At 38.2% G+C, this 26,738-nt stretch overlaps 1 protein-coding gene across 2 annotated transcripts in view; it reads right to left on the reverse strand.

The window, feature by feature from the left end:
- CDH9 (cadherin 9) overlaps window positions 1-26,738 on the reverse strand; it is a 154,007-nt gene that overhangs the window by 88,295 nt on the left and 38,974 nt on the right. For both annotated transcript variants that reach the window (XM_087930736.1, XM_087930735.1), the window contains exon 2: window positions 23,754-24,082. In XM_087930736.1, the coding sequence (XP_087786862.1) occupies window positions 23,754-23,981 (228 nt within the window). In that variant the 5' untranslated portion in view covers window positions 23,982-24,082. The remainder of the gene's footprint in view (window positions 1-23,753; window positions 24,083-26,738) is intronic.

A 26,738-nucleotide genomic window follows, 5' to 3' on the forward strand; every position in this document is an offset into this window, starting at 1 on the left:
CTCTTCTATACTTGGGAATGGTTAGAGTGTAAAAATAGGAAGTCATCTTCAGTCTGTAATTATTAAATTGGCTGAAGATCAGAGGGAAGCAAGTTTTGTTAACTCTGGCTCATAGATATTGCAAGTCAATGTCCACAAGCCATTGGACTACCCTAAATTGGGCATCCTTAAGGCCATAATCTCCCAGGGCATCCCCTGTAAAACCTAGCAGGTGTAATTTCTTCATCAGCTCCCTCTCCCAATGAGAAATATGAGAATCAGCAAACGCCGGGGAGAGGTAGCTACCAGGAACTGCCAGAAAGAGCACCTGAAACCACCATTTAAAAGTGTTAATCCATGCCATACATATGACTGATCGAGTGCCCAGTTCCAGGTACTTCGGAGTAAAACCAACACAAGGAGGAAGACCCAGAAGTTTTCTAAGAAAGACAGCCTGGGTTCTTTCAATACAATCCTTGAAGCCTCGTATCCATATGAGAATTCCGTAAAGAGTTTGAGCCAAAGTTTTGGCTTTGTAAATACACAGAGCAGAAGGAATAAACTGGCCTCCTTGGGTATAAAAAAATCTTAAAATCTTGTATTGCCTAATAAAGGGTGATGGAGAAACCCATATCGCTGTTCTACATGTTTCTGCTATAGAGGCTTGAGTGGCCCAGGCCGCTGAGTTTGCTGCACTTCTTGTCGAATGTGCTCTGATGCCTCTAGGCACAGGTAATAATTGAGTCTCGTACGCTTTGGCTATTGTGGCTTTCAACCATCTGCCTATAGTTGAAGATGAGACCTTATGCCCCTGAGTGGTTGGCTGAAAAGATAGAAAAAGGGCTTTAGTCTTCCTGAAGGGAGCCGTTCGATGTAAGTATGTATGAAGAGCACTGTGGACATCCAGCCAGTGCCATTGATACTCTAATTCTTGTGAAGGCTTGGGGCAAAAGTTTGGGAGAACCAGTTCTTCTGCCCTGTGGAAGGCCGAGTTGACCTTTGGTATGAAAGTTGGATCTGGTCACAGAACGAACCTGTCTGTATGAAAAATACAGAGGTCCTTTCTGGCTGATAGTGCCGCTAGTTCTGAGATACGTCATGCTGATGTTATAGCAACAAGGAAGACTACTTTGTATTTGAGAAAATGGAGACTGGTAGTTTTCAGTGGCTCAAATGGGGCCTTTGAAAGTGCTGTGAGTACCCTGTTAAGGTCCCAGGTCAGGTAACAATATACCATGGCGGACATAGATTTGTGGCTCCCCAGAGAAAGCTCTTTATCTGTGGATGGTGGGAGATGGACATTAGACCCTTCCAGATCACCATCAATGCAATAGCCGCAACCTGTCACCTTAAGGTATTTGGTGAGAGACCCCTGTTGAGTTCGTCTTGAAGAAACTCTAAAACTTGTGCCACTGATGGAGCAAAAGGGTCTACTTTGGATTTTGAACACTATTTATAGAAAATGTTCCATGTGGCTTTATAGATGCGGTTCGTTGAGGGGCACCGAGCTGCTTGAATGGTGTTGATCATCCTAGTCGAGAGTTCTCCTTCCTTAGATGTTGCTGCTAAACCTCCAAACAGCTAGGTGTAGTCATTGAGGGTCCAGGTGTTAGATCAGTCCCTGGGTGAATAGAATTCTGTGCGGTGGAATTTTCCACAGGTCTTCTGTGGACAGACCCCCTCAGATCTGTGAACCACGGTCTCCTGGGCCAGAATGGTGCCATCAAGATCAGTTCTGCTTTCTCTTCCAGCATCTTTTGGACCACTTTGGGTATCAACAAGAGAGGGAGGAGCCAGGGAGGAGCAGCAGCATCCTAACAGTTAAGCCCAGCCTATCCGAGGTTTAAATATATGTTGGATTTTGCACACCTATGTGTCTATTTCTTATAATGGTAATGGGCTCTTGATTGTGTTTCCCACATGGGAGACTGGAATACCTTGAATGACTGAGAACTGATTAAGACCAAATGCACTGATATTTTAAAGTATTTATTATCTTAAAAGTAATACATTTTAAAAATACATTTACATACAATATTATGTTAGCATGAGAAAGATCTTCTAATGAATTTGTGATATAAAAATATTTAAATAATAATAAGCCGCACTTCTGGCTCAGATATTAAATCAGCTTTTGAATTAGCCTAATGGGACACAATTCAAAATATGAGGATTAATCAAACTGTGTACTGCTCACTCCAGTGCTGTTGAGTCCTCAATAATATCACCTTGAATTATCTCTTCTCATATTTTAAAAAGGTGTTGCAGTTTACACTGGATGTTTAGTTGTATTTTTTCCAAATTAAAAAAACAAGGAATGTAAGCAGAGAACAATTACTTAATTTTCTGTGTTGGCCTTTCTACTACATTTTGTCTGAATAGCTTTCAAATTTGATGAATTCACAGGTACTTTATAAAAAAAATATTTATATGAATACTTTGGTACTGAGGTGATGGAATGAACTGTAACGTAACTTATACATGGCAAATTAGAGTTAGTGATTGTTCTAAAAAACTGCAATTGTCAGGGTAAGTTTAAGCATATCTGGCTGGTATGTTAAAATATTAAAATCCCAGTCAAAATATTTTGATATTTTAGTTTGCAAAATTAACTACTACTTTTTTCTTTATTGGCTGTAAAGAAGCTATGTTTTGGTATACTAGTAATTTAAATCTTGGCAAACAACCCATTAACATATAGTGCTGTATAACAGAAAATCTGTTTTTCTTCCAGGACTTTTGGCTTTGTGGGTAGAAGAGAGATGTTCTTTATATGTTCTGTAATTTTAACAAGTTTTAACTTACAAATTATGCATTATTCCTAAATAGCCAAAATAATATATATTTTTACCCTTCAACTATATGAACTAAATTTGAATAAATAAAATAAATTTTGGGTTCTGATAGTGAACACATATGCTTTATATGTGAACTTGAAGAGAAAATAAAATATTGAACTACATTAATTCATAATAGGACCCAAGGATTAGTATTGCATTTCTTTACTAATTGTATTTTAAATCAGCAATACTTTAAAACATATATCCTCTGTGTCTTTTCCTGGGAGTTGTACAATAGCTTTAGAAGAAAGTTGTAAGGTGCTATGAAAGGCACAGATGCATTTAAGAAATGGAAACCCATTATGTTGCTACATGCTCTGAAATACCTTTTGGAGATTGGTTATATTTACCAGTGGTGATTGAATCTGAAGCACTACAGTCCCAAAAATATGAACTTTATTCCATTTTTAGGAAAAAGCCATTCTGTACTTGTAAGCATCATGAATGAAACTTATAGTAAATAGAAAAGGTACAGAAAAATCAGTATTGCATTAAGTGTATGTTAATGTGCATATTGTGGCATACAATTCTGAAAATACTATGATGTTACTGTAACTGTATATTGACTAACTTGTGTGCATATATTAAATATGTTGCCGATGAATTTGTGAATGATTGTTAAAGTTCTTTCCTGAAATAACAGTTTATTGGAATTCATTATCATTCCAGAATCATAAGTTGTTTACCTGGATTTATAATGGATGTTGCTATTGTTTGCACATATTGGTTTGACACTTCTTTATATTTCCATTTGCCCTGCTTCTAGAATTTTCAGACCGGGGTCCTTGAGATCAACAAGATGCACAACAATGAGCAGATAAAAAGCACCTCTCTTCAAATCATTGAAAAAAAGACTGACAGCAGCTTCCAAAGTAGTAGTATACACAGTAAAATGAACATCTACTTGATTCAACAAGAGATTGATCTCTGCTTTCATGTATTTCAAACCATCTCATCTAAAGGTTCTGCAATACCCATATCCAGAATATTCTGCAAGAAATCATGACTCCCAACCTCTGAACCTTAAATCTACATGAAAAACTTGTTCACATATACTAGGCTTCAAGGAACACCTTCATACAGAAGATTCTTAACATGCATTTTTGGGAAAGCATGACTTACTATTGGGGAGAAAACCGATGATCAATTATCAAATAAACAAAACAATGGTCTTCTCTAAAAGGCAACAATCTGTAGGTGGGCTATCAATAACTATATAGTTGAGCAAATTAACACCTTCAGATATCCTGGATGTGTTATCAATGCAAGAAAGCTTGTTCATGATATACAAGCAGTACCTCAGCTATTTTTCAAATGTACCATATGCCACTACAGCAAAAAATAATAATTTTCTGCCTGCAGACATCAAACTGGTTCTTGAAAATACTCTGGCACATCTTCTATTTGAAGTTGCACTTAGGTCATATATGATTTCAGGCCAAGTGTGCACAATCCAGTCTACACAGAACTATGTTTGGCATCCACATATATTTATTCATGCTGTCCTTTGTCAGACCTTGTCATAATAAAATGTAGAACTTAGATATCAGCAAATAACTGGTGGGATAAACTTAATCTAACTCCATCTGAATTGACTGATTTCACTTTCAGTAATAATTCCTAATCCATTTGGAATAAAGCCCTTATCTGCATTTTAAAAATCATTTTCTTAGAAATGTTATATCGAGAAGATGGAATAGTAGACACCCTTATTGCTCTCAGGTTAAAAAACGTATCATAGAAGAGCAAGAGAAGAAAAGAAACAAGTAAAGTAATAACTAGAAGTCAGCACGGGTTTGTTAAGAACAGATCATGCCAAACCAATCTTATTTCATTCTTCAACACAGTGATTAAATTAGTAGACCAGCAAAATACTGTGGACATAATATATTTAGATTTCAGCAAAGCATTCAATAAAGTAGACCACAACCTACTTCTTAGTAAGCTAGAAAAAATGGAATAGATAGCACCACCACTAGATAGACTCACAACTGGCTGGCAAACTGTACTCAACGAGTAGTCCTTAATGGGTCTAAGTCTACATGGAGGGAAGTAAGCAGTGGGGTGCCACAAGGTTCCGTCTTAGGCCCAGTACTCTTCAATATCTCCATTAACGATTTAGATGAGGGAATAGAAGGGGTACTTACCAAATTTGCAGATGATACTAAGCTGACAGGAATAGCTAACACCCAAAAAGATAGGCTCAAGATCCAGATGGATCTTGACAGACTAGAACACTGGGCCATATGTAACAAAATGAAATTCAGTATAGAGAAAAGTAAAGTCCTACACTTAGGCAAGAAAAACCAAAAGTACACATATAGACTGGGTGAAACCAGGCTCAATAGCAGTAGCTGTGAGAGGGATCTTGGAGTCTTAGTGGACAACCAGCTAAATATGAGCCAGCAGTGTGCAGCAGCCGCCAAAAAAGCTAATGCAATCCTAAATTGTATTAACAGAGGGATATAATCCGGATCAAGGGAAGTACTAATACCACTCTATAAAGCCTTAGTAAGACCACACCTAGAGTACTGCATCCAGTTTTGGTCACCACATTATAAAAAAGATGTTGAGACTCTAAAAAAAGTACAGAGAAGAGCAACCAGGATGGTTAGGGGACTGGAGACTAAAACATACAATGAACGGTTGCAGGAACTGGGCTTGGCTAGTCTAGTGAAGAGAAGGATCAGGGGAGACATGATAGAGGTCTTCCAATATTTGAGAAGCTACCACATGGAGGAAGGGGTCAAGCTATTTTCTAAAGCACCTGTAGGCCAGACAAGGAATAATGGATGGAAACTTCAAATGTATCTTGGTAATTGAACAACATGAAGGGACATTTTGTCATACATGATGGATTTAAATATGTACTTTGAAACAGTGAATTTTAAAGATTAATATTCAATTGAAGCCAGCACATTTCCTTTTAGGACTAATAGATAAATGACAAAAAACATAGAATATTATTTTAATATATGATTATGTGGTGAGATGGTTTTATACACAAAGATTGAAAGATTTGATACTACCCGCTATGGAGGAATGGATAGTGAAATTGAAAGATCTTGCTGAGATGGATAAATTAACTTCTTTGATTTGATAAAAGACACTAACTACATTTATTGGTGACTGGAAACTTCTTATAGATTTTTGTATAAAAATGAAACAAATGAATTTGTGATTTATGACTTTGATGATTAAACAAGAGAGATTATAGAAGGAAGATAATTTGATATTATTTTAGAAAGCGATCTTAAAACATAATTGCACTTATAACTGCTGTGAATAATACCAGAAATAACTTCTTGGTATCTATCTTTTGTATTTTCTTCAACTTTCTTTTCTTGGACTTTTTGCTCTCATTTTTTTTCTTCCTTAGTTTCTAATAGTTTCTATTAGATATCATCTTATTTAAAAATGATAATAAAATCATATATTAAAAATAAAAAGGACAGATGTTTAGAAAAGCACATCTTGTGCCTACTTTCAACTAATTTATCTGGATTAAATAGTGGCCAGACTTATTTACAACTGAAAATTCAGACTAAATGCCATCTGAATTTTCAGTTGTATTTCAATCTAGATTGGCTACCTAGTTTTTATGAAATGAATGAAACTTTGGAAGGGAAAATCTTCCCTCTGCACTGCTGCAGGGCAATATCATAAAATTTCTACCACTCGCTGCTTTAAAGCTTTGTGGTAAGGAAGAAATCAAAATTATTGCACATATACTTTTGCATTAAAGATTTTATTTGGCCTAGTGTTAAAATTTAATTTCTCCCTTTTGAGTAATAATACCAGGGCAGTCAGACAATTCTCAACCTTGCAGTTAGCTAAGAAAAATGTTCATGTCATTTATAACATTTCCAAACTTTGTTACATAACATTGAGAACATGGCAGATGATGAATCCTGAAAACCAAGTTCCACCTACTGTATATTCATTAAAAGCTTAAGTTTCTTTATTTATCAGGGGGTTTTTTCTCATTAGCCCTTGGTCATAATAAAGTTTGATTTGACTACTGGGGTAAATTGGAAAGCTCTCTTTGTGATTTGTGGTATTAGTGAATTCTGATGATTTGAAACATATTTGATTTAGGTTTTTATATTTTGTATCTGGAGGCTATGTTTACACTATAAAACTGAACCCAGATAAGTAATTGAGTTCAAACAATTTATTACTGGAAATGGATATGAAAGCTAGGATGAAAGATTCAGTTTTCCAACAGACATAAAAGGTCAAGTTGTTCAATGTGCCCCTAAAAAAGACTTGTGTGGATATTTCAAAATCAACTTTCTGAACAGAAACAAAAGTCTGTTAGCATTAAATCAATATCTTTTAATATGATAGAAACTGACAAAGTAACAAATCTGCTAAGCATTCTGATCATGCATTCCAAATCTACCCCCAGAAGCTATAATTTTACAAGCTGGACCAAGAACAGAAATAAACAGCATTCAAATCCGATGTGAAGCATTTATTACATTAATAAATGAGCCAGGTAACCTCTAGGCTCCTTATCAGTGCTTAACACTTGTGCCCTTTTCCTCGGATTTTGTGAAACTGTCAAAAAGTACAATACTTCAGTCTATCTTACCTCCACCATGACAATAACAATTTGGATTGGTACAAATCATACTGATTAACCTACGGAAAAATATTACTGTATTAAAATATGTAAAAGCCATTCCAAGCTATTCCATTCCATTCAAGCCCACCCCTGGATAGATTAGATTTAGATACATCAACATAGTCCTAAGCACAAAGCCTTCTTGCTGTTTTTTCCCAGCAAATTATATATATTTTATCCTCCATCTTACTTTTAATATTCTTTTTAAAAGGGAGCCATCCAGGGGTGGGATACTACTGGTTCTGCCCAGTTCTATAGAACTGGTAGCTTTGAAGAGCAGCAGACACCAAGCTGGTTCTGTGTTTGCTGCTGTTTGGCCCATCCTGCCTGCCTGGGCTCTTACCTGTCCTTTATTTTCTGCTTTTTCAACCTCAGCTGCTTTGAAAAAGCAGGACAAAAGTGGCTTTTCAAACACTGTGCATCTGCACGCAGTGCTTTTCAACTGTCCGGGAGGCACAGCTTAAGGTTTTCTACATGCACACACAGCAAATGTAATAACTGAACTGGTAATATCTCTGGTTGAATTCTACCCCTGGAGCCTTCACCATGGATTACATAATTATTTAAGCATTTATTATTCTAGTACTTAAAAAGAGAAATATCTGAATAAATAAAATAATATATTTAGGTAGGTCACTGAAAGATATTTTAGGCAAATAATATCTTTAGGTAGGCCACTGAAATATATTTTAGGCATTGTCTTTTATAATTTCACTTCCTCGCAGCCTTACTGCAATTCCTTTAAAGCAGTGATTTTCAAAGCATTGTCCAAACCACCAATGGAAGGCTATAGTGCACCTTCACATGCCGTAGTCAAAAGGCAAGTCTTACTGCCAGAGCTCCCATGGAACCTAGATCTCCAAGGGGCTTTGTGATAGCAGCAGAAATGCTAGGATGCACAAGCATTTTATGATAGCTTGTTAGTAGGCATAACCCTCACAATACCTTCTCTCTGTATAGCCATGAAATCATTTTCTTAAGGCTCTTGGATTCTTCTGAGCACGGTCCTAAAATTTCATTTCTCTCTCTCACTTGCTAACATAATCATATAATTATAAGCACCTTTCCCAGGAAAACTGGGGCTTTTAAAGACATTTTTCTGCTTGATGCTCTACAATATTTATCTACACAAATGCTAATTTGTATAGGGCAAAAGGCATCCTAACTTCCAGAGGTATAAGAGGGATGGAAAGATAAATGCACTCAAGATGTCAAGATTCAATTACTATCACTTATATCAATAAATATAGTTTCAGTGAAACAAGTGGAGTCATTTTCTCAATCTGGTTTACTGTTAACATCAACACATCTTCACAGCCCTAATTCTGCTGGCATCCAAAAACATTGATGTTTTCCCAGATATTGGAATTGGGAGGATGAAGACTCATGAGATGGATGTTATTGTAGTGACTGGTTTTCCTCAAGTGCCGCTATTTATATTGTGGTTGGTTGCATAATCATCCAGATATTTAGACTGGATTTGGCATTTTTATCCATATATCAAGTTCTTCCTAAGGTCATGGGATAGGAAAATGCTGTTTAATAGTGTTAAAGGTATCATCAAAGGATGTAAACCTGCCTTTCACAATTGACTGGTAGCAATTTTGTCAATGCCAATGATGTTTAAGTGATTATGATGATTATTAATAATTGTGGTGATGGGGTTTTTTTTTAGTTTTCATTTTATGATAGTCATTTTTGAGTTGCTGTTAGAAGAGAAGAGAAGAGAAGAGAAGAGAAGAGAAGAGAAGAGAAGAGAAGAGAAGAGAAGAGAAGAGAAGAGAAGACTTTATTGGCCAAGTGTGATTGGACATACAAGGAATTTGTCTTGGTATAAATACGCACAGTATACATAAAGAAAAGGTACATTCATTAAGAATCAAGAATCATAATGTACAACACTTAATGACAGTCATAGGGTGCAATCAACAATCAAATCATACTACGAAACAGTCAAGTGGGAGGGGAGGGGTGATAAGGAGTGGTGAGAAGATTAACAGTAACAGTAGTGTACACTTTGTAAATAGTTGAACAGTGTTGAGGGAATTATTTGTTTTGCAGAGTGATGGCGTTTGGGAAAAAAACTGTTCTTGTGTCTAGTTGTTCTGGTGTGCAGTGCTCTATAGCATCGTTTTGAGGGAAGGAGTTGAAACAGCTTATGTCCGGGATGTGAGGGGTCTGTAAATATTTTCACAGCCCTCTTTTTGACTCGTGCAGTATATAGGTCCTCAATTGAAGGCAGGTGGGTAGTAATTGTTTTTTCTGCAGGCCTAATTTTCCTCTGAAGTCTGTGTCTGTCCTGTTGGGTTGCAGAACCAAACCAGACAGTTATAGAGGTGCAGATGATAGACTCAATAATTCATCTGTAGAACTGTATCAGCAGCTCCTTGGGCAGTTTGAGCTTTCTGAGTTGGCGCAGAAAGAACATTCTTTGTTGTGCTTTTTTGATGACGTTTTTGATGTTAGGTGTCCATTTTAGGTCATGTGATAAAGTAGAACATAGAAATTTGAAGGTCTCTACTGTTGATACTGTGTTGTCTAGTATTGTAAGAGGTAGTAGTAGGGGAGGGTTTCTTCTAAAGTCTACCACCATTTCTACGGTTTTGAGTATGTTCAGTTCCAGATTGTTCTGGTTACACCACGAAGCAAATTGTATAACCTCCTGTCTGTATGCAGATTCAACATTGTCTCAAATGAGACCAATCACTGTTGTGTCATCAGCAAACTTCAGTATTTTAACAGATGGATCATTTGAGATGCAGTCATTGGTATATAAGGAGAAGAGAAGTGGAGATAGCACACAGTCTTGAGGGGCCCTGTGCTGATTGTACAGGTATCGGATGTGATTCCTCCTAGCTTCAACTGCTGCTTCCTGTCTGATAGGAAGCTTATGATCCACTTACAAGTGTGTTCAGGTACCACTAGTTGGTTTAATTTACTTAGAAGAGTGTTTCTGAAATGATGGTATTGAATGTTGAACTGAAGTCTACAAAGAGGACCCTTGCGCAGGTATTTGGAGATTCAAGATGTTGTAGGATGTAATGCAGAGCCGTGTTAACAGCATCATCTGTTGATCTATTTGCTCGGTATGCAAACTGCATGGGATCTAACAGCGGATCCATGATGGTTTTCAGGTGGGACAGCACAAGCCTTTCAAAGATTTTCATAACTACAGATGTTAGAGCAACTAGTCTGTAGTCATTCAGTTCCTTGATGGAGGGCTTCTTTGGCACTGGGATGATGGTAGAGCATTTGAAGCAGGAAGGAACATAGCACATCTCTAGTGATCTATTGAAGATTCAGGTGAAGGCCAATTGGTCAGCACAGACTTTTAAGCAAGAAGGAGGTATCTTGTCTGGCCCTGGTGCTTTTCCTGGCTTCTATCTGTGTAATAGATCTTGCACTTCTTTTTCTGTGATCACCAGAGGTTGTGAGCCCAATGGATTGGGGCCAGTTGTAGGAGGCTTGACTGTTGTTGGTGTGTTTGAGATGTGGGTTGTGGAGATAGGAGGCTGTAGTTTCTTTTGAAACCTGCAGTAAAACACATTCAGGTCATCTGCTGGTTGTTGATTTCCTTCTAAGTGGGAAGGAGATTTGCTGAAGCCAGTGAAGTTTTTAAGAGTTTTCCACATGTTTACTGGTTCATTTGTTGAGAACTGATTCTTTAACTTTTCAGAGTAACTTCTTTTTGCTGCTCTGATCTCTCTTGTTAATCTGTTTCTGACCTGGTTGTATAGTATTCTTTCACCTTTTCTGTAAGCTTCCTCTTTGGAATGACATAGCTGCTTAAGTTTAGCTGTGAACCAAGGTTTATTATTACTCTATATTTGCAGGTTCCTTGTTGGTACACATAAGTCTTCGCAGAAGCTAACATATGATGTTACAGTATCTGTGAGCTCATCTAGGTCTGCAGAGGCATCTTCAAAAAGCAGTCCAATCAGTGCAATCAGGGCAGGCCTGGAGTTTCAGCTTTGTCTCATTTGACCAAGTCTTCACTGATTTAATTGTTGGTTTAATGGTTTTAAGTCATTGTCTGTAGGCAGATACAAGGTGAATCATGCAGTGGTCAGAGTGTCCCACAGCTGCTCGTGGTAAAGACCTATAAGCATCTTTTACTGTTGTAAGGCCAGATAAATTGACTAAAATAAACAAACATGTGAAAGGACATGTCTGAAGCATAACAAGTGGTATTTATACATAAGAGTCATTTTGACAGAAGAGAACATTTTATTTCTGAGAAAAGCTGTGCTTGCCTCTCAGTTCTGCTTTTCTTTCAGTTTTATTCTAGAGCTGGAGCTGCAAATTACTTGTGAAAAAAGAGTAACAGTAGAAGTCCCAAGCATTTCTAAGAATGAGGGAAGGCTTGTTGTTTGTGATATTGCTTGTTGACACTGTTTTATTTCCTTTTCAAGGCCACTAGTTATAAAGCTTCAGCAAGCCTTAAACCATCATGTTTTGTCACCACAAGTCAGACTGATCTGCCACGTACTGATTTGCTGTTATGCCTCAATGTCTATGAGGGATGATTGAGAATTTTGTGTGATACTTTATTCACGAAAGTCAAAACAAGATATTACAATATGAGGGAAAAAAAGACCTAATGCATATAGCTAGTGAGAACTATTTTTACTCTTTGGTTTTAAAAGTCCAATCTTTGCATGTTAAGTTGTAAATCTGAATTTAAATTGTACACTTTTTACTTAGCAGCTACATTTATGTGTCTCATATTTCAAATGGGTGCACCTACACATTTGGTACAACCTGGTTCATATGGCTGCCTTAGTAGCCATGTACTCCAAGAGATGCACTCTGAATCCCAATGCATTAGATAATTTGTGTGTTTAGTAAGTCGTGTAGGTTTTACCATGATGAAAATATGGTTTTGCATTGAAAATTTCAACTGTGTCTGAGAGAAGCTTAGAAAGTAGAAAAAGAATGCTTAGGATATTTTCCACTTCCTTTTGGATAAGAAAGCAATGTAGTTATATGGTGTCATTGCAAGGTTATTTACAGAAAGGCAGATTGAACACATTGGAATTAAATTTCTATGGAGATTCTCAGTCATCCAGGTCATCATTGACTATAGGAACCATTTGTGTTTCAGACTGAGATGCAGACAGTACAGACTCATTCCCAACAGCTTGCACTGGTGCTCAACAGTGAAGGGATACAGGGCAGAAAACATCCTGCAGAAAGCACAGCTCCAACTTCTCAATGAGTCAGTAATGACAATTGTAATTAAATGTTCACAAACCTCAACAGAGTCTTTCAGCTTTTCTAACCTATTGACAGTCCTCATTTCAGCCTATTTCCAGATACAAAACATCGGTTGTCTCTGCTAGAACTCTCTTTTATAACTGCACTCACTATATTTTCTTTTTTTTTTTCTCTTTCATGGCAATAATCAAGAGCCACCCTGATTATAAATTACCTATCCAGAAGACAGGAAAATCAGTTTTCTTCTTAATGTTCACTGGGAAAAAAATAAAAATATTATATCATCTGGAAAGATGTAACAAACAATATTCATAAATAAGTCACTGTTCTTCGGTATCAGGGAATGTATAAAATGCTGTCATCTTCCTGAAAGCTAAAAATAACAATCATAGCAATAATAACAGTGTCAAGCTCACAGAAGACAAAAAGATTAGATCTGAATACATCATGAGAGTGAAAAAGATTTTAATGTCTACTTTTCTCATCAACTGTAAGCAAGAACAAAGGGTGGGTTTGGAATGCTGCAAGTAGATCAGACAGTTAAGAACAAAATGGGCAGGGGTGGGATTCAAATTTTGTAACAACTGGTTCTGTGAACGTGGCTTAATTTGTGGGCGTGGCTTAGTGGTCATATGACTGGTGGCTATGGCCCTGTGGCATGTGACTGGCAAACCAAATACAAGTGGTCCTCGCTTAATGGCCAGTTGCTTAGCAAGTGTTCTAATTTATGACTGATCTCTCCAGAGCTACTTGACCTGTTTTTGGAGTTTTGACAGCCATGTAAACACCCACACACCCACACATCCTTCTAACCCTGCTATTCTTTGATTCTGTAAGGATCTCCTGCTGGAGGAGGGGGCTGGACTAGATGACTTCCGAGATCCCTTGCAGGCCAGCCCTAGATTGCTGTGCTGCTTCAAAGAGTCTTCTGAAGCCAGGGTTTGTGTCCTTCCTTCCTCTCCTTTTTTTCTCTTTCCCTCACTCCCTCCTTCCATGTATTTATCTACCCATCCATATATCTCATTCACTTTCTCCTCTCTCCATCTTTCTTTCTTTCTCTCTCTCCCTTCCTCTTTCTTTCTTTTCTTTCTTTCTTTCTTTCTTTCACTTTCTTTCTTTCTCCCCTTTCCTCTTTCTTTCTTGCTCTTTCTTTTTCTCTCGTTCCCTCCCTCTTTCTTTCTTTCTTTCTTTCTTTCTTTCTTTCTTTCTTTCTTTCTTTCTTTCTTTTCTTTCTTTCTTTCTTGCCCCATCTCTCTCTCTCTCTCTCTCTCTCTCTCTCTCTCTCTCACACACACACACACACACACACACACACACACACACAGAGCGGCAGCAACGATGGCCGTGGTGCTTTGAGCACCATCCCCAGACTTCACAAAACACTTCCGTGGGTGGCAAAGGTGGCAGACCTGGCTCTGGTGGTCTCCCATAAGTGGCGGAGATTGCCCTGCTTACAGGAGGCAGCCAAGTCCACCATTCTACCAGTTGGAGCACCGCAGCTCACTGGAGAGCTGGGAGAGAGCTGGGAGAGAGTGGCAGCTTAGCCCGGGGATGGGGCTTTTACTTAGCCAACCAAGCCCAGGGATGGAGCTGCACTGCTGGGGACAGGTAGGTAGGCCCCAGCCAGTCCCACCAGCCGGATAGGGCTGTGACGGTGTGGAAGTCAGCTAGCTGAGCCCGGGGATGGGGAGCAGGTAGTTAGGCTGGGTGAGTCCTGGGGACCCCAGAGATGGCTGGGCAAGGCTTGGGGAGGCCCTGGGACAGTGGAGGAAGGGCTATCATGACTCACAGGCTTACCTGTGACTAGGCAGATCAGTGGAGAGGCTTGTGTCGGCTCTGGGCTGCTTCCCCACTTGCTCTTGCTGGGAGAGCCTCTCCCAGCAGAGCAAAAAGCTTGCAAGCCTCCTCCCTTTGGAAAACTGCTCCTGGGCAGCAAAGAGAAACAGGATTCAACCAGGGTGCTTCTCTGCTGCCCAGGAGCAGTTTCTCAAAGAGAGGAGAGTTTGCAAGCTTTTTGCTGTGCTGTAGCAAAAGGCAGGCAGCAATGGCTGGCCTGGCTGGTGGGTAAAAGCAGGCTGCAGGCATGTCATGCATGTGCACAAAGTTGCACATGTGCAACAGGAACTGACTGTCAGGGAGCGGAGAAGTGGGCGGAGGGGGGGGGGCAGCCAGAGGCCCGTTTTACCAGTACTCTGAACTACTGGGAACCATAGCAACTGCTTCTACCAAACCAGTGAGAAACGGTAGAATACCACCCCTGAAAATGGGGTATTGCAAGAAAAGGTGCAGAATAGTGAAGCTAGTATACTAGGAAAACCTATTGAGTAGTGGAGAGAACAAAATGACCTACAAGAAAAACTAAATGAAGAACCGAAAAGAGACTTAGGATGACAAAACATTACGTGACAAGTACATTAAAAAAAATAGCAGGGAAAACAGATAACAAAACATGACCAAGCCTTCAAAATAAATGCATACTAAGCCAGAATTGAGAAGATAGCAGCAGACAGCAAAGAAACTGAAAGAACAATGGATCACTAGTTAGTTGCTGCAGGAAATTCACACAGACTGACTACAAACAACATCATAACAAAGTAACAACAATGGTACATTCAAAACTCTGCAAGAAACATCTTTTGTGTACAAGCAAGAACTGGTGGCACCATAAAATAGATGAAATCATAGAAAACAAAGAAGCTAAAGTGCTCTGGGACTTTAAAATCCAAACAGATAGAAAGCTGCCACCTGACTTATAGCTGTCAATATAAAAAAGCAAAACAGTTTGGTTAGTGGATATGGCAGTACCTAGAGACAGGTAGAAAAGAAAAGAAGGAACTGGAACAGATAACAAAATACAACAACCTGCAAATAGAAACAGAATGACTGTGAAAAAACAAAGTAAAGTTAGTACCAATAATAATAGGCACCTTGGATGCAATCCCAAAACAATTGGAGCATTCCTTGAACACTGGCATTAGCAAATTCATCATTTTTGCAATCAGTCAATTGCAAAAAGCAGCTTTACTTGGAACAACTTACATCCTGCAACAATATCTGCAACACCATCAAACATTCACATTTGCCTATCCCCAGGTCCTTGGGAAGGATTTGATGATCAGACAAAAATCCCAATCCAGTCTGAACATCTGTCTGACTGTGGTGAACCATAACAACATCAAGCACATGATGTCACAAAGATTAGATGTGAATACATCATGACAGTGATAAAGGATTTTAAAGTCCAAACTCAATGGAGAAAATACCATCAAACAATTTCATGGGCACAAGTTCAATCAATACTTATACAGCTGGTATAGTGAACTGGAGTCAAGCAGAAATAAAAGCCCTTAAGAGGAAGACCAGAAAATTAATGACATGAAATCATGACTTTCATCCATCCAGCAATACTGACAGACTCTACTTAACAGGGGCAAAGATGGGCATGGAATGTTGCAAGTATACCAGAAAGTTGAAAAATAAAAAGGGAATTGGAAGAATATTTCAATGAACAAGATGCAAGGTTTAGTGACTATTGAAAGACAAAACTGATGTTGAAAGAAATATCCAGGTCCAGTTCCAAGCTGGGAGAAAGGCACTGGAGATAAAATGGAGGGTGAAGGCTGATTAAAAAGGAAGGTTCACTTTATTGAAAAAACAGATCCACCAAACCACATGTGATTCTGGGCAGCTGACAAAATGGAGTTGAGAGTGGATGGGTTTTTATAGCTTCTTTGGGCTATGTATTTGTGCTTCCTGTTCCTATGCAAGAAGACATCCTTTAATATTCTATTGGCTGTTGTCAGATTCCTATGGGGTCATGGCTTGCTCTATAGACAAAAGGGGAAATGCAAAGTCTAGATGCTTGTCTGAGTTCATCTGGTCAACCTTTGGCTTATTGTTTACCTGAATTTTTGTCTTGACCCAGTTTTTCTGAACAGATTACCAAATCTGCATTTCTAAAAGCTGGCCTCCTTAGTTTCTGCTTGGGACAGGGAAACTGGGGCTGGTTTCTGCCTCCCTTAAGATTTTTTCATTTCATCTTTAGGGGAGTTCTATCCTGACTTTTTTAATATTTCCAAAAATATTTCATTTTTCTGGGGTGAGGTGGGGGTGCTTCCCACATTGTCTTACACAAAGGACCAAATGAAGAGTAGAGAAGAGACATGGCAAGGAAAGCATTACATGGTCAGTACATTAAAAAATCACAGCCAAAGTGAACAAATAAGGTCAGGCACTGGCTAAGAGACAAACCTGCCATATCATTTTCATGAATTTTTGCTGCTCATTGAAATGCATCTAATATATAGCCCTGTGCATGCCCTGCCACATACATTGGACAGACCAATAGAAGAATAAGTACCCACCTGGATGAACACAAAAATGCAGTAAAAAAGCTGGAACACACTTCCTCACTAGTCCAACACATGAAAACCACACATCATAGCATCGACTTCGATGGCACCAACTCCCTAGCCACTATAGAAAACCCCAGCCACAGAATCACCAGAAAAGCCATAGAAATTGAAAAAAGACCTGAAAGCATGAATAGAAGAGATGAGTCCACCAGACTGTCAATTATTTAGAAGCCTGCACTCACAAACAAAAAAATCTCCACACCACAAGCCAAGCAATCACCTGGGCACAAACAGATCCCCCCTGATACCTCCAGCTCAAACACACCCCAAGCAGCCACCCAGATGAAACCTAGCTTCCTAATTAATGATAGCTGTCCATTTACCCAAAGCCAAAAGCCTCCAAGCTGCACTAAAAGCCTCCAATAAAGGAAACACAATGTTGCATCCAATCAAGACAAAAAAAGCTACAAAACAGACAGAAGATATTAGAAACACCAATCAAGCAGAACACAGCAAATTCCAAGACCAATAAACACAGACCAAGACTCCCAACCAATCAGAATGAAGAAAAAAACCATTCTAACACAGCAGTAGGCTAGCACCAAATTTAAAACAGAAACAGCTCTGAAACCCTGACTCACACATGAACACAATACATAAGCCTGATAATGGCAGATGAGATTCTGCCAAAACATCGCTACAACTTTAAAAGCACAACTCTAATGACGTGGGAAAATACCCAAACAAAGCTGAATACCATACATATAAATACCTGTGAAAACTTAAGAAAACCTAGCCAAATACCTAGCAAAGCAGCTACAGCACCATGCTGAAGCAGCAGCTTCACAGGTAGAAAACTCATACCACCTCTTGAAAATGATCAAAGATCTACACGTGGAACAAAAACATCTGCTTGTAAGTTTCGATGTGGTTTCAATATTCACTCAAGTCCTGATAAAAGAAACCCTAGAAATCATTAAAAATAAATACCAAACACCTCATGGAACTAGCAGAACACTGCTTAACCAACACATATTTCATATACAAAGGACAAAGATACAAGCAATTTGAAGGAGCCCCTATGGGATCATCACTGTCACCCGTCGTTGCAAACCTGTTCATGGAAGAATTTGAATCCAGAGCCCTAGCCAATGCCACCCACAAACTGAAACTATGGTTAAGATACATTAATGACACATTTGGGATTTGGCCCCATGGAAAAAAAAACCTAAACAATTTCCTAACACACCTAAACAGCACACACCCCAAAATCAAGTTCACCATGGAAACGGAATCAAACAAACAACTACCATTCCTAGATGTACTAATCTACAAAAAAACAGATAGCACACTAGGACACAACGTATACCAGAAGAAAACACACACCAACTGCTACCTCAACACCCAATCCCACCACCACCCAGCACAGATAAACTCCGTGTCCAAAACACTAATTGCCAGAACTAAATGCCTGGCAGACAAGACACATATAAAGACTGAACTATGCATCTTGACTAAAGTACTGACAGCCAACGGCTTCCACAAAAGCAAAATCACTGGCCTCATCCACAAAAACACACTGAGACATAACGCACACCTACAAGAAGAACAGACCTGTGGAACAGCTGTCCTGCCCTACATAAGAGGTACTACAGACAAAATCAGTAAGATACTACACAGGCATCATATCAAGACTGCCTTCAAAACAGACAGAAAAATAGCAGCCATCCTAAGAAACCCCAAAGATAAAATTGACCTGGAAAATCAAGGCATATATGAAGTCCCCTGTGCACCATGCCCTGCCACATACATTGGACAGACCAAGAGAAGAATAAGGACCTGCCTGGATGAACACAAAAACACAGTAAAAAAGCTGGAACACACTTCCTCACTAGTCCAACACATGAAAGCCAAGGTCATAGCATCGACTTCAATGGCACCAAAGCCCTAGCCACTATAGAAAACCCCAGCCACAGAATTATCAGAGAAGCCATGGAAATTGAAAAAAGACCTGAAAACATGAATAGAAGAGATGACTCCACCAGGCTGTCAATTATTTGGAAGCCTGCACTCACAAACAAAAAAATCTCCACACCACAAGCCAGGCAAACACCTGGGCACAAACAGATCCCCCCTGATACCTTCAGCTCAAACACACCGCAACCAGGCACCCAGATGAAACCTAGTTTCCTAATAAATGGTAGCTGTCCGTTTATTTGGAGCCAAGCCGCACTAAAAGCCTCCAATACAGGAAACACAATGTTGCAAGCCAATCAAGACAAAAAAAGCTACAAAACAGACAGAAGATATTAGAAACACCAATCAAACAGAACGCAGCAAACTCCAAGACCAATAAACACAGACCAAGACTCCCAACCAATCAGAATGAAGAAAAAACCATTCTGGCACAGCAGAAGGCTAGCACCAAATTTAAAACAGAAATGGCTGTGAAAGTCTGACTCACAGACGAACACAATACACAATCCTGATGATGGCAGATGAGATTCTGCTGAAACATCACTACAACTTAAAAAGCACAACTATAATGACATGGGAAAATACCCGAACAAAGCTGAATAGCATATATGTACATACCCATGAAAACTTAAGAAAACACACACACACACACACATACACACACACACAGAATGGAGTTAGAAGGGGCCTTGGAGATCTTCTAGTCCAACCCCCCTCCCCAAACAGGAGACCCTACATAATATCCCAGAGTTAACAACTGTTAATAAGAAAGGCAAAAAAATAGTCTGCATAATGGGCATGACCAGTACCTGGGAACAGCAGACGAGAAGAGAAAGAACTAGAGACAATCAAAAAATACAAAGGCCCACAAACAGAAATGGACCCACTATGGCAAAAGTAAGACTGATAGTAACAGGCACCTTGAATACAATCCCAAAAACATCTGGAGCACTACTTGAGCATCTTCAGTATTGGCAAATCACTATCTGTTAATTGCAAAGGACAGCTTTACTTTGAATAGCTCATATTCTGTGATGATATCTTTATTATTGTTAAACAACAGCTTCTGTGTGTCCCTTGGAAAAGATCCGTTAGATAGATAAAAATGCTAAATCTAGACTAAATATCTGGCTGACTGTGCAATGAACCATAATAACCACATTAAAATAAAAATGGTTCTCATGATACAACAGCCTCAGAATCTTTGCTGCTCGTTGAAATGCATCTAATAAATGGCCCTTGGTTCTTTCTATTTTATATAAGTAAACATATTTCCAATATTAAAAAAAATATCCTGCTTGGAAAAGTATACAGTAAGAAAATTGTTTCTTGTCTACATATACATATAGAATAGAGTTGGAAGGGACCTTGAAGGACTTCTAGTCCAACCGCTCTGCTCAAACACAAAAACCTATTTCAGCAAATGGCTGTCCATTCTATTCTTAAACACCTCCAGTAATGAAGTACCCACAACTTCTGAACGCAGGCTGTTCCACTGGTTAATTGTTCTCACTGTTAGGAAGTTTGTCCTTAATTCTAGGTTCTTAGGTTGTGGCTACCTGAGATTATCCAAGATGTGGATAGGTATCTCCTTTCTGTGACTTCATATGGGCTTTTATAATTTGGAATTTAGAATTATTAGTAAAATTTATAAAATTCTAAACATGTCAGACCACTTGCATTTTCTCAATTGACTCACATTTGAAAGCTCAATGTTGCTATGGCCCTATTCATATTTCTTTACATATTTAACAGATGTTTTTATGCTACCATAAAATTTGTGAGCATTTAAACTTTTCAGATGATATACTATATTTTCCCACAGTGTTTCCTCTACTTGGGCTGTTTTGAAAGAACTCTTTATATTTTATAGCTATCTTGTCATGTCATATATATTAAAATTCACTCTTATTCAGTCTTTCTTCACAACCTTTGTTTGAACAAAACAACATCTGAGTCAGCTCTTGATAAGAAAGGAATTATGTGTAATTTTAGATTGTGGCATATTATTTATTATTATGACAGTGATAATGTGCCATTTCTACCATAGATTATTAATATTTATTTACAATATTAACCCATAAATACTTCATCCCATTCAATTATAATTAAATGAATTTCATTCTCTTTCATTTCAGTCTCTTTTTAATTCATCCATTTATTTCTCTTTAATATTACAAAAATATAATTAAGCATTTTATGTTGCTTTCTTTTATGTTTGTGTTAGCAGTTATAGTAGCTACAGTAAAGAAACAGAGTTGTTATATACTGTGCCTCATGTAATTGATTTTAATCTATGGTGTATGCTTATTGTACTCTAGCTGTAGAGAAGCAATACTAACATCATGATAGCTATATAGTAAGGATGAATGGGATAGTAATAATGATCTCTTTAAGTGAATCAAGAATGATAGTGAATATAAGACCAATATTATTGTCAATATTTAATTGAGAAATAAATTGTTCAATTCAAAGCACATTAATGTACAGTATACAGATTTCATTGTTTCTATTTGTTTAGTTACTTTCTTTAGGTGAAAGTAAATGAAGTCAGTGTTCAGGTATAACAGAAGCATTCAGGATTAAAATTCCTCAATGTGATAGTTTAAGATGGGGAATAGGAAATTAAGATTTGTGATTATGGCGATGAGGGAGAGTGCACTTGCACACAAAAAAAAAAGGGAAAGAAAGAGATATATTCCTTTTTTTGAGCAAGAACTAGATGTTCTGTCTCCCAATCATTCTAAATTTATTTTAAAATTATCCAAATCTGATGCATGCTGTATAAACTGGACAGACTTATTTGGTTATCAGAACAGTAGATGCATAACCATGTTTCTGTGTCTTGAGGATGTAAAGGATCAAAAACTAGTCACTTGTTCAACTGTTGAGCATGGGGAAAATGTCAGCCAATCCTTGCTCACTTGCCAGAGTGAGTGTACTCAGTGTACCAAGCCACCCTATCAGTTCCATTGGTGTGTGTGTGTGTGTGTACGTGTGTACTGTATGTATGAATGTATGTATTGTGCATATATGTATATGCATATATGTATGTAACTGGAATGTGTAATCTGCCTAGTCAATTGGCTGGTTGTGGAGACACAGCAATTGGCAGACCTTAATCTGAAGGCATGGACCTGAAGCCTGGACTCCAAGAGAAGTATAGAAGGATTTAGCTAGAGGGTTTACCTTCACCTTTCATGTTGTTTGCAGAGACATGTTTGATCTTCTCCAGCTTCCTGTCTCCCTGCCTCATCCTCTACTTCCTACCTTTCATTCAGTGCTCAGTAAAACTGGCCACTGTATTGAGACACTTGCTTATATGTGAAAACAATGGTCTTGCCTGCCTTTTTTGATGCAGTTGAAAAAAATTGACTTAGAATTAAAGTCAGTTAGTTGTTTTGAACCCAAGAATGAGGACAAGCAATTTAGAAGCATGAAAACTCAGATTGCTTGAGTGGATCACGAACAAGGCAATTTAATATAATACCTACACTCATATCTCTTCCCCTTCACCCGAATACAAGACAATAAGGTGATAAATATTGCCTATGTCAGGATCCAAGAATCAAGAAAGACACATGGAGTTAGTTAAGTTAGTTTCTTTACTGTTCTTCATTTAGAGACAGAACCTTGCCACATCAAAGCAACTGTTTGCATAACGACAGATACTGTATCTGGCAACATCTAGGGAAAAAGCCATTTTAATCCTCTTCCTACCAATCAAACTTTACAAGTTCCACAGCTTCTTTGCCCTTTAGAAAACAGCCCCTCCTTCATGGGAATCTAGACTACATTCAAGATGGCAAGCCTCTATTGTTTTCAAAACTCTTAATATTGACAAGCCAACTTGGACTTGAATTTGGACTCCGTCACCTATTCATGAAAGCATGCTGCTCCCAATTCAGCCAAGAATTTCCTCCAGTAAGAGTAAGTACTGTCCTCCCACAGCGGTGAAATATTGTCATTTCTGAAATGCATTCTCTATCCATGGATATAATGCCATTGGCAAGTAGATAATAGAAACTCCATGTGATTTAAGGTAATGTACTATTTAGGCATGTTAGCTTTGGATCCATGTCATTCTTACTTATGTTCCTTCTGTACAGTACTATTTCTCTATCAATTGCATTAAAAAAAAACTGCTTTTAAACTCTGAAAGTCTTTTCCCCAGAATTACAGTATTTTCAAGTGGCCGAACAGCTTAGCTATCATAGATTTTCACGCTTAGGATCATTGCAGCATCCCCATGGCCATGTGATCACAATTCAGACACTTAGCAAATGGTTCATATGTATGATGATTGTAGTGTCCTGGGATCATGGGATCCCTTTTTGTGACCTTCTGCCAAGCAAAGTCATTGGGAAGACATATTCACTTAACAATCGCATTACTAATTTAAATGCAGTGGTTCATTTAACAAGTATGGCAAGAAAGTTCATAAAATGAGACAAAACTCCCTTAACAATGATCTCACTTAGCAACAGAAATTGTGAGCTCGGCAGTTGTCATAAGTGGAGGATTATCTACCTAGCATCCCTCTGTAGAACCATCTAAATCCTAGCATTAGAGGACCATTCTGTGCTAAAACTGGAATGTTTCAAAAAACTATTAGATGAGAAATCTCATTTCTTCCCTGCTAAAATCTACATTCCATGTTACTGAGAAATTCTACCACTATCCCATCCCCACCCCATCCTGGGTCTCAGTGAATTTGATTATGTTTCTAAACGGTCTTTTGATTGCAGTGCTTACCTTGCCCACATATTGAGTATCTGGACCAGTATATTCCTCCAATAAAAAAAATTGATTCCACATCCATCCACGCTTTGTCCGATGCATGGCTTTTCCCTGATCCTTAGCCAGTCCCATTATCCTTTTAGCTTGCAAATACACACTAGTCCTCTTCGGTGACAGTAAAGTAGGAATCTCGTAAAAAATACAAGTCCAAATTAGAAATGACAAGCAGTTGCAAATTTTCATTCTCTGGACCTTCTGCAGACAAGTCTGCTGAACTTGGTATGTCTTTTCCTTTAACCAGTAGAATCTTCTGCAAATGTTGTTGTACTCCTCTTTGAAATAATCTGTAAATTGGATAAATGTTTAGATGAGTATTAAGTTTATATACTTGATGAAACCCCATCACCACCTCATTTTGTGCATGTATGTTACAATGTTCAACTTTCAGAAGATCCTATACACATTAAATAAAGGCCTGAGAAATATCTGCAACAGATTGTACAAATCATATTCTAATAGGATAATATTCAAAGCCCATCAAAATGAAAGGCAGAAATTACCTATAACCAACTTTTTTGCTCTGACTTACCCTAGAGATGAGAATGTATCATTGTGGGCTAGCTATTTTATACAGAAGTTCTAACACCACCATTCCTCTCCTCCCACTTTTTTTGATATCCTGTTATAATGTGTTTCTCCTCTGCGTATCTTTCCAATATCCCTCTTCCCCTTTTAAAAAAATAGTCTGCCAATATTGACACAGACTGATCTTTCTGAAATCTGGAACAGGAGATTGTTTAAATCATTCAAAATTTATGCCAATGAATACATTGTATTTGCAGTAAAGCAAGGTTGTTTAACTTTCCTCTATGGGGAACTGCACTTTAAAAGAAAGGTGTTTTTTTTTTAATCTCAGAGACTGCAGAGACTACGGTCAATAATTTTAAATGGTAAAATTGAGCCACTAAGAATCACCTCAGATCACGAGATGAATATCATTTAAATTTGATAAATGGATGGATGCAGGCTGGGATTCAAAAAATTAGCAACCGGTTCTCTGCCCAGTTGCTGGGTGGTCATGGCCATGGTGGGTGTGGCCTAGTTGGTCTCCTGCACCATGGCAGGAGGGGCATTTTCACCCTCCCTGGGCTCTGGAGGCAGTTTCCAGCCTTCTGGAGCTTCCTCATGGGACCTACACTTACCTGTGACCCACAAGGGACCTTGTGGGGACTCCTGGAAGGGGCAGAGTGGGTGGGGCAGGGCCAGCCATGGGTGGGATTTGCTGATTCACCAAACTGGCTATAAAATTAACAACCAGTTTGCCCAAACCAGTGCAAACTGGTTGTAGCCCACCTTTGGATGGATGGATGGATGGATGCATGCATGGATAATTGAATGATTGATTGATTGATTGATTGATTGACCTATTATTCTAGTCAGGACTGGTCAATGAATAGAGTATTTGCAATTCTTAGCACTGCTTCTGCAGGCTCAAGATTCCTCTGTAGATAGGTTCAAACTTTCTGGCACATTTCTTTTTCTCTTTTTGGGACAGGAGGTGGCAAGCCAGTTTTAAGGGGCCCTTGATATTTTAAGCCTGAGTTTTAGGAAATATTTGAATGAATGCCATAAGGGGCCTATTTGATATTTTAAACCTGAAGCTTAGTGATTCTTTTAATTAATGTCATCATATTTTATAACGCTTAAGGCATGTATTTTGTTCCTTAAGCCTCCATCCAAAACATTGGGATGAAAATTTTGATATCATTTGATTCAAGGGACTTAGACAAAAATTCTGAGAAGGTATACACTGTCCTTTCTTAAAGCCATAGGTTGCATACTTTTGAAAAAAACAATTGGGTATCATAAATAAGCTACTTATTTTATTGTTATATATTTATTCTATTATTATTATGATGATGATGATGATGATGATGATGATGATGATGATGATGATGTTTCAAAAGGTTTTGAAACAATGCAGTTTTAGACATCATCATGTTAATATAGATTGTTGCCAATCCAGTTAATGAAAATTGTAAAGTGTTTCTTGCATTTGGATTTGTAGCAGCCATACTATCATTTAAAAGAATGCTGTGCTTCTATGGCAGGGTGTTACTATGATGGCCAATTATAGTAGCAGGTGCTTGATCACTACAGTGACAGCACATGGACAAAAAAATGGGAAATAACATGCAAGCAGCAAGTTGTAGCCTTAAATTGGTTAATTTTATCAGCAATTTAAACACTGGTGCCCTTCACAAGTTTGCCAACAATGAGAATGATAAAAAGGAAAACCAATACTCATATATTCTCAGTGACCTGCTTTTTGATAAATTGTAAATCTGGCTGGAGAACTAGTTTGGAGCTAGAGTGAATAAGGCATCAGATTAGAAACTAGGAGATCATGAGTTCTAGTTCAAGCCTTAGGCACAAAGTCAGTTGGAGGATCTTGAAAGGAGGCAATGACAAACCAGTTCTGAAAAACTTTGTGTCCCCCTTCCAAAAAAAACCCTGCAGGGAGTTGAATGAAAGATATACAAATGCTACAAACACACACACACACACACACACACACACAGTGTTGTTATTCAGCTCGGAATCTTTTTGTTAACTTAAATCCATAAATCTCTTTGTTATTAAACACATATTTTATTCTAATGCAATGAATTTTCAATGAACCCGCAATCTCAGGGGACATTTTGACAAATTGAACATTTATTTATATTCATATTCTTGTTTCATAAAACAGATTTCCAGATTTGCACCCATTCACATACAGTAAAACCAAATTCAGATTGCAGCAAATTAAGAGACACAGTATATTCTTTAGCTAGAGATCAAAGACTATCAATCTAGGCATTTTTATTAAACATACTATATTGCATGATAGTCTATGCAGCGTAATAGGTGAATATGTTTGCTTATTCAACCTAACACTTGAGATGCTCTCTAGTACAGCAGTCGCCAAACGGTGGGCCACGGCCCATTGGTGGGCTG

Source organism: Pseudonaja textilis, chromosome 3 (genome assembly GCF_049901715.1).
Source record: "Pseudonaja textilis isolate UNSWEBS1 chromosome 3, rPseTex1.2, whole genome shotgun sequence".
In the NCBI taxonomy this organism is placed as follows: domain Eukaryota; kingdom Metazoa; phylum Chordata; class Lepidosauria; order Squamata; family Elapidae; genus Pseudonaja; species Pseudonaja textilis.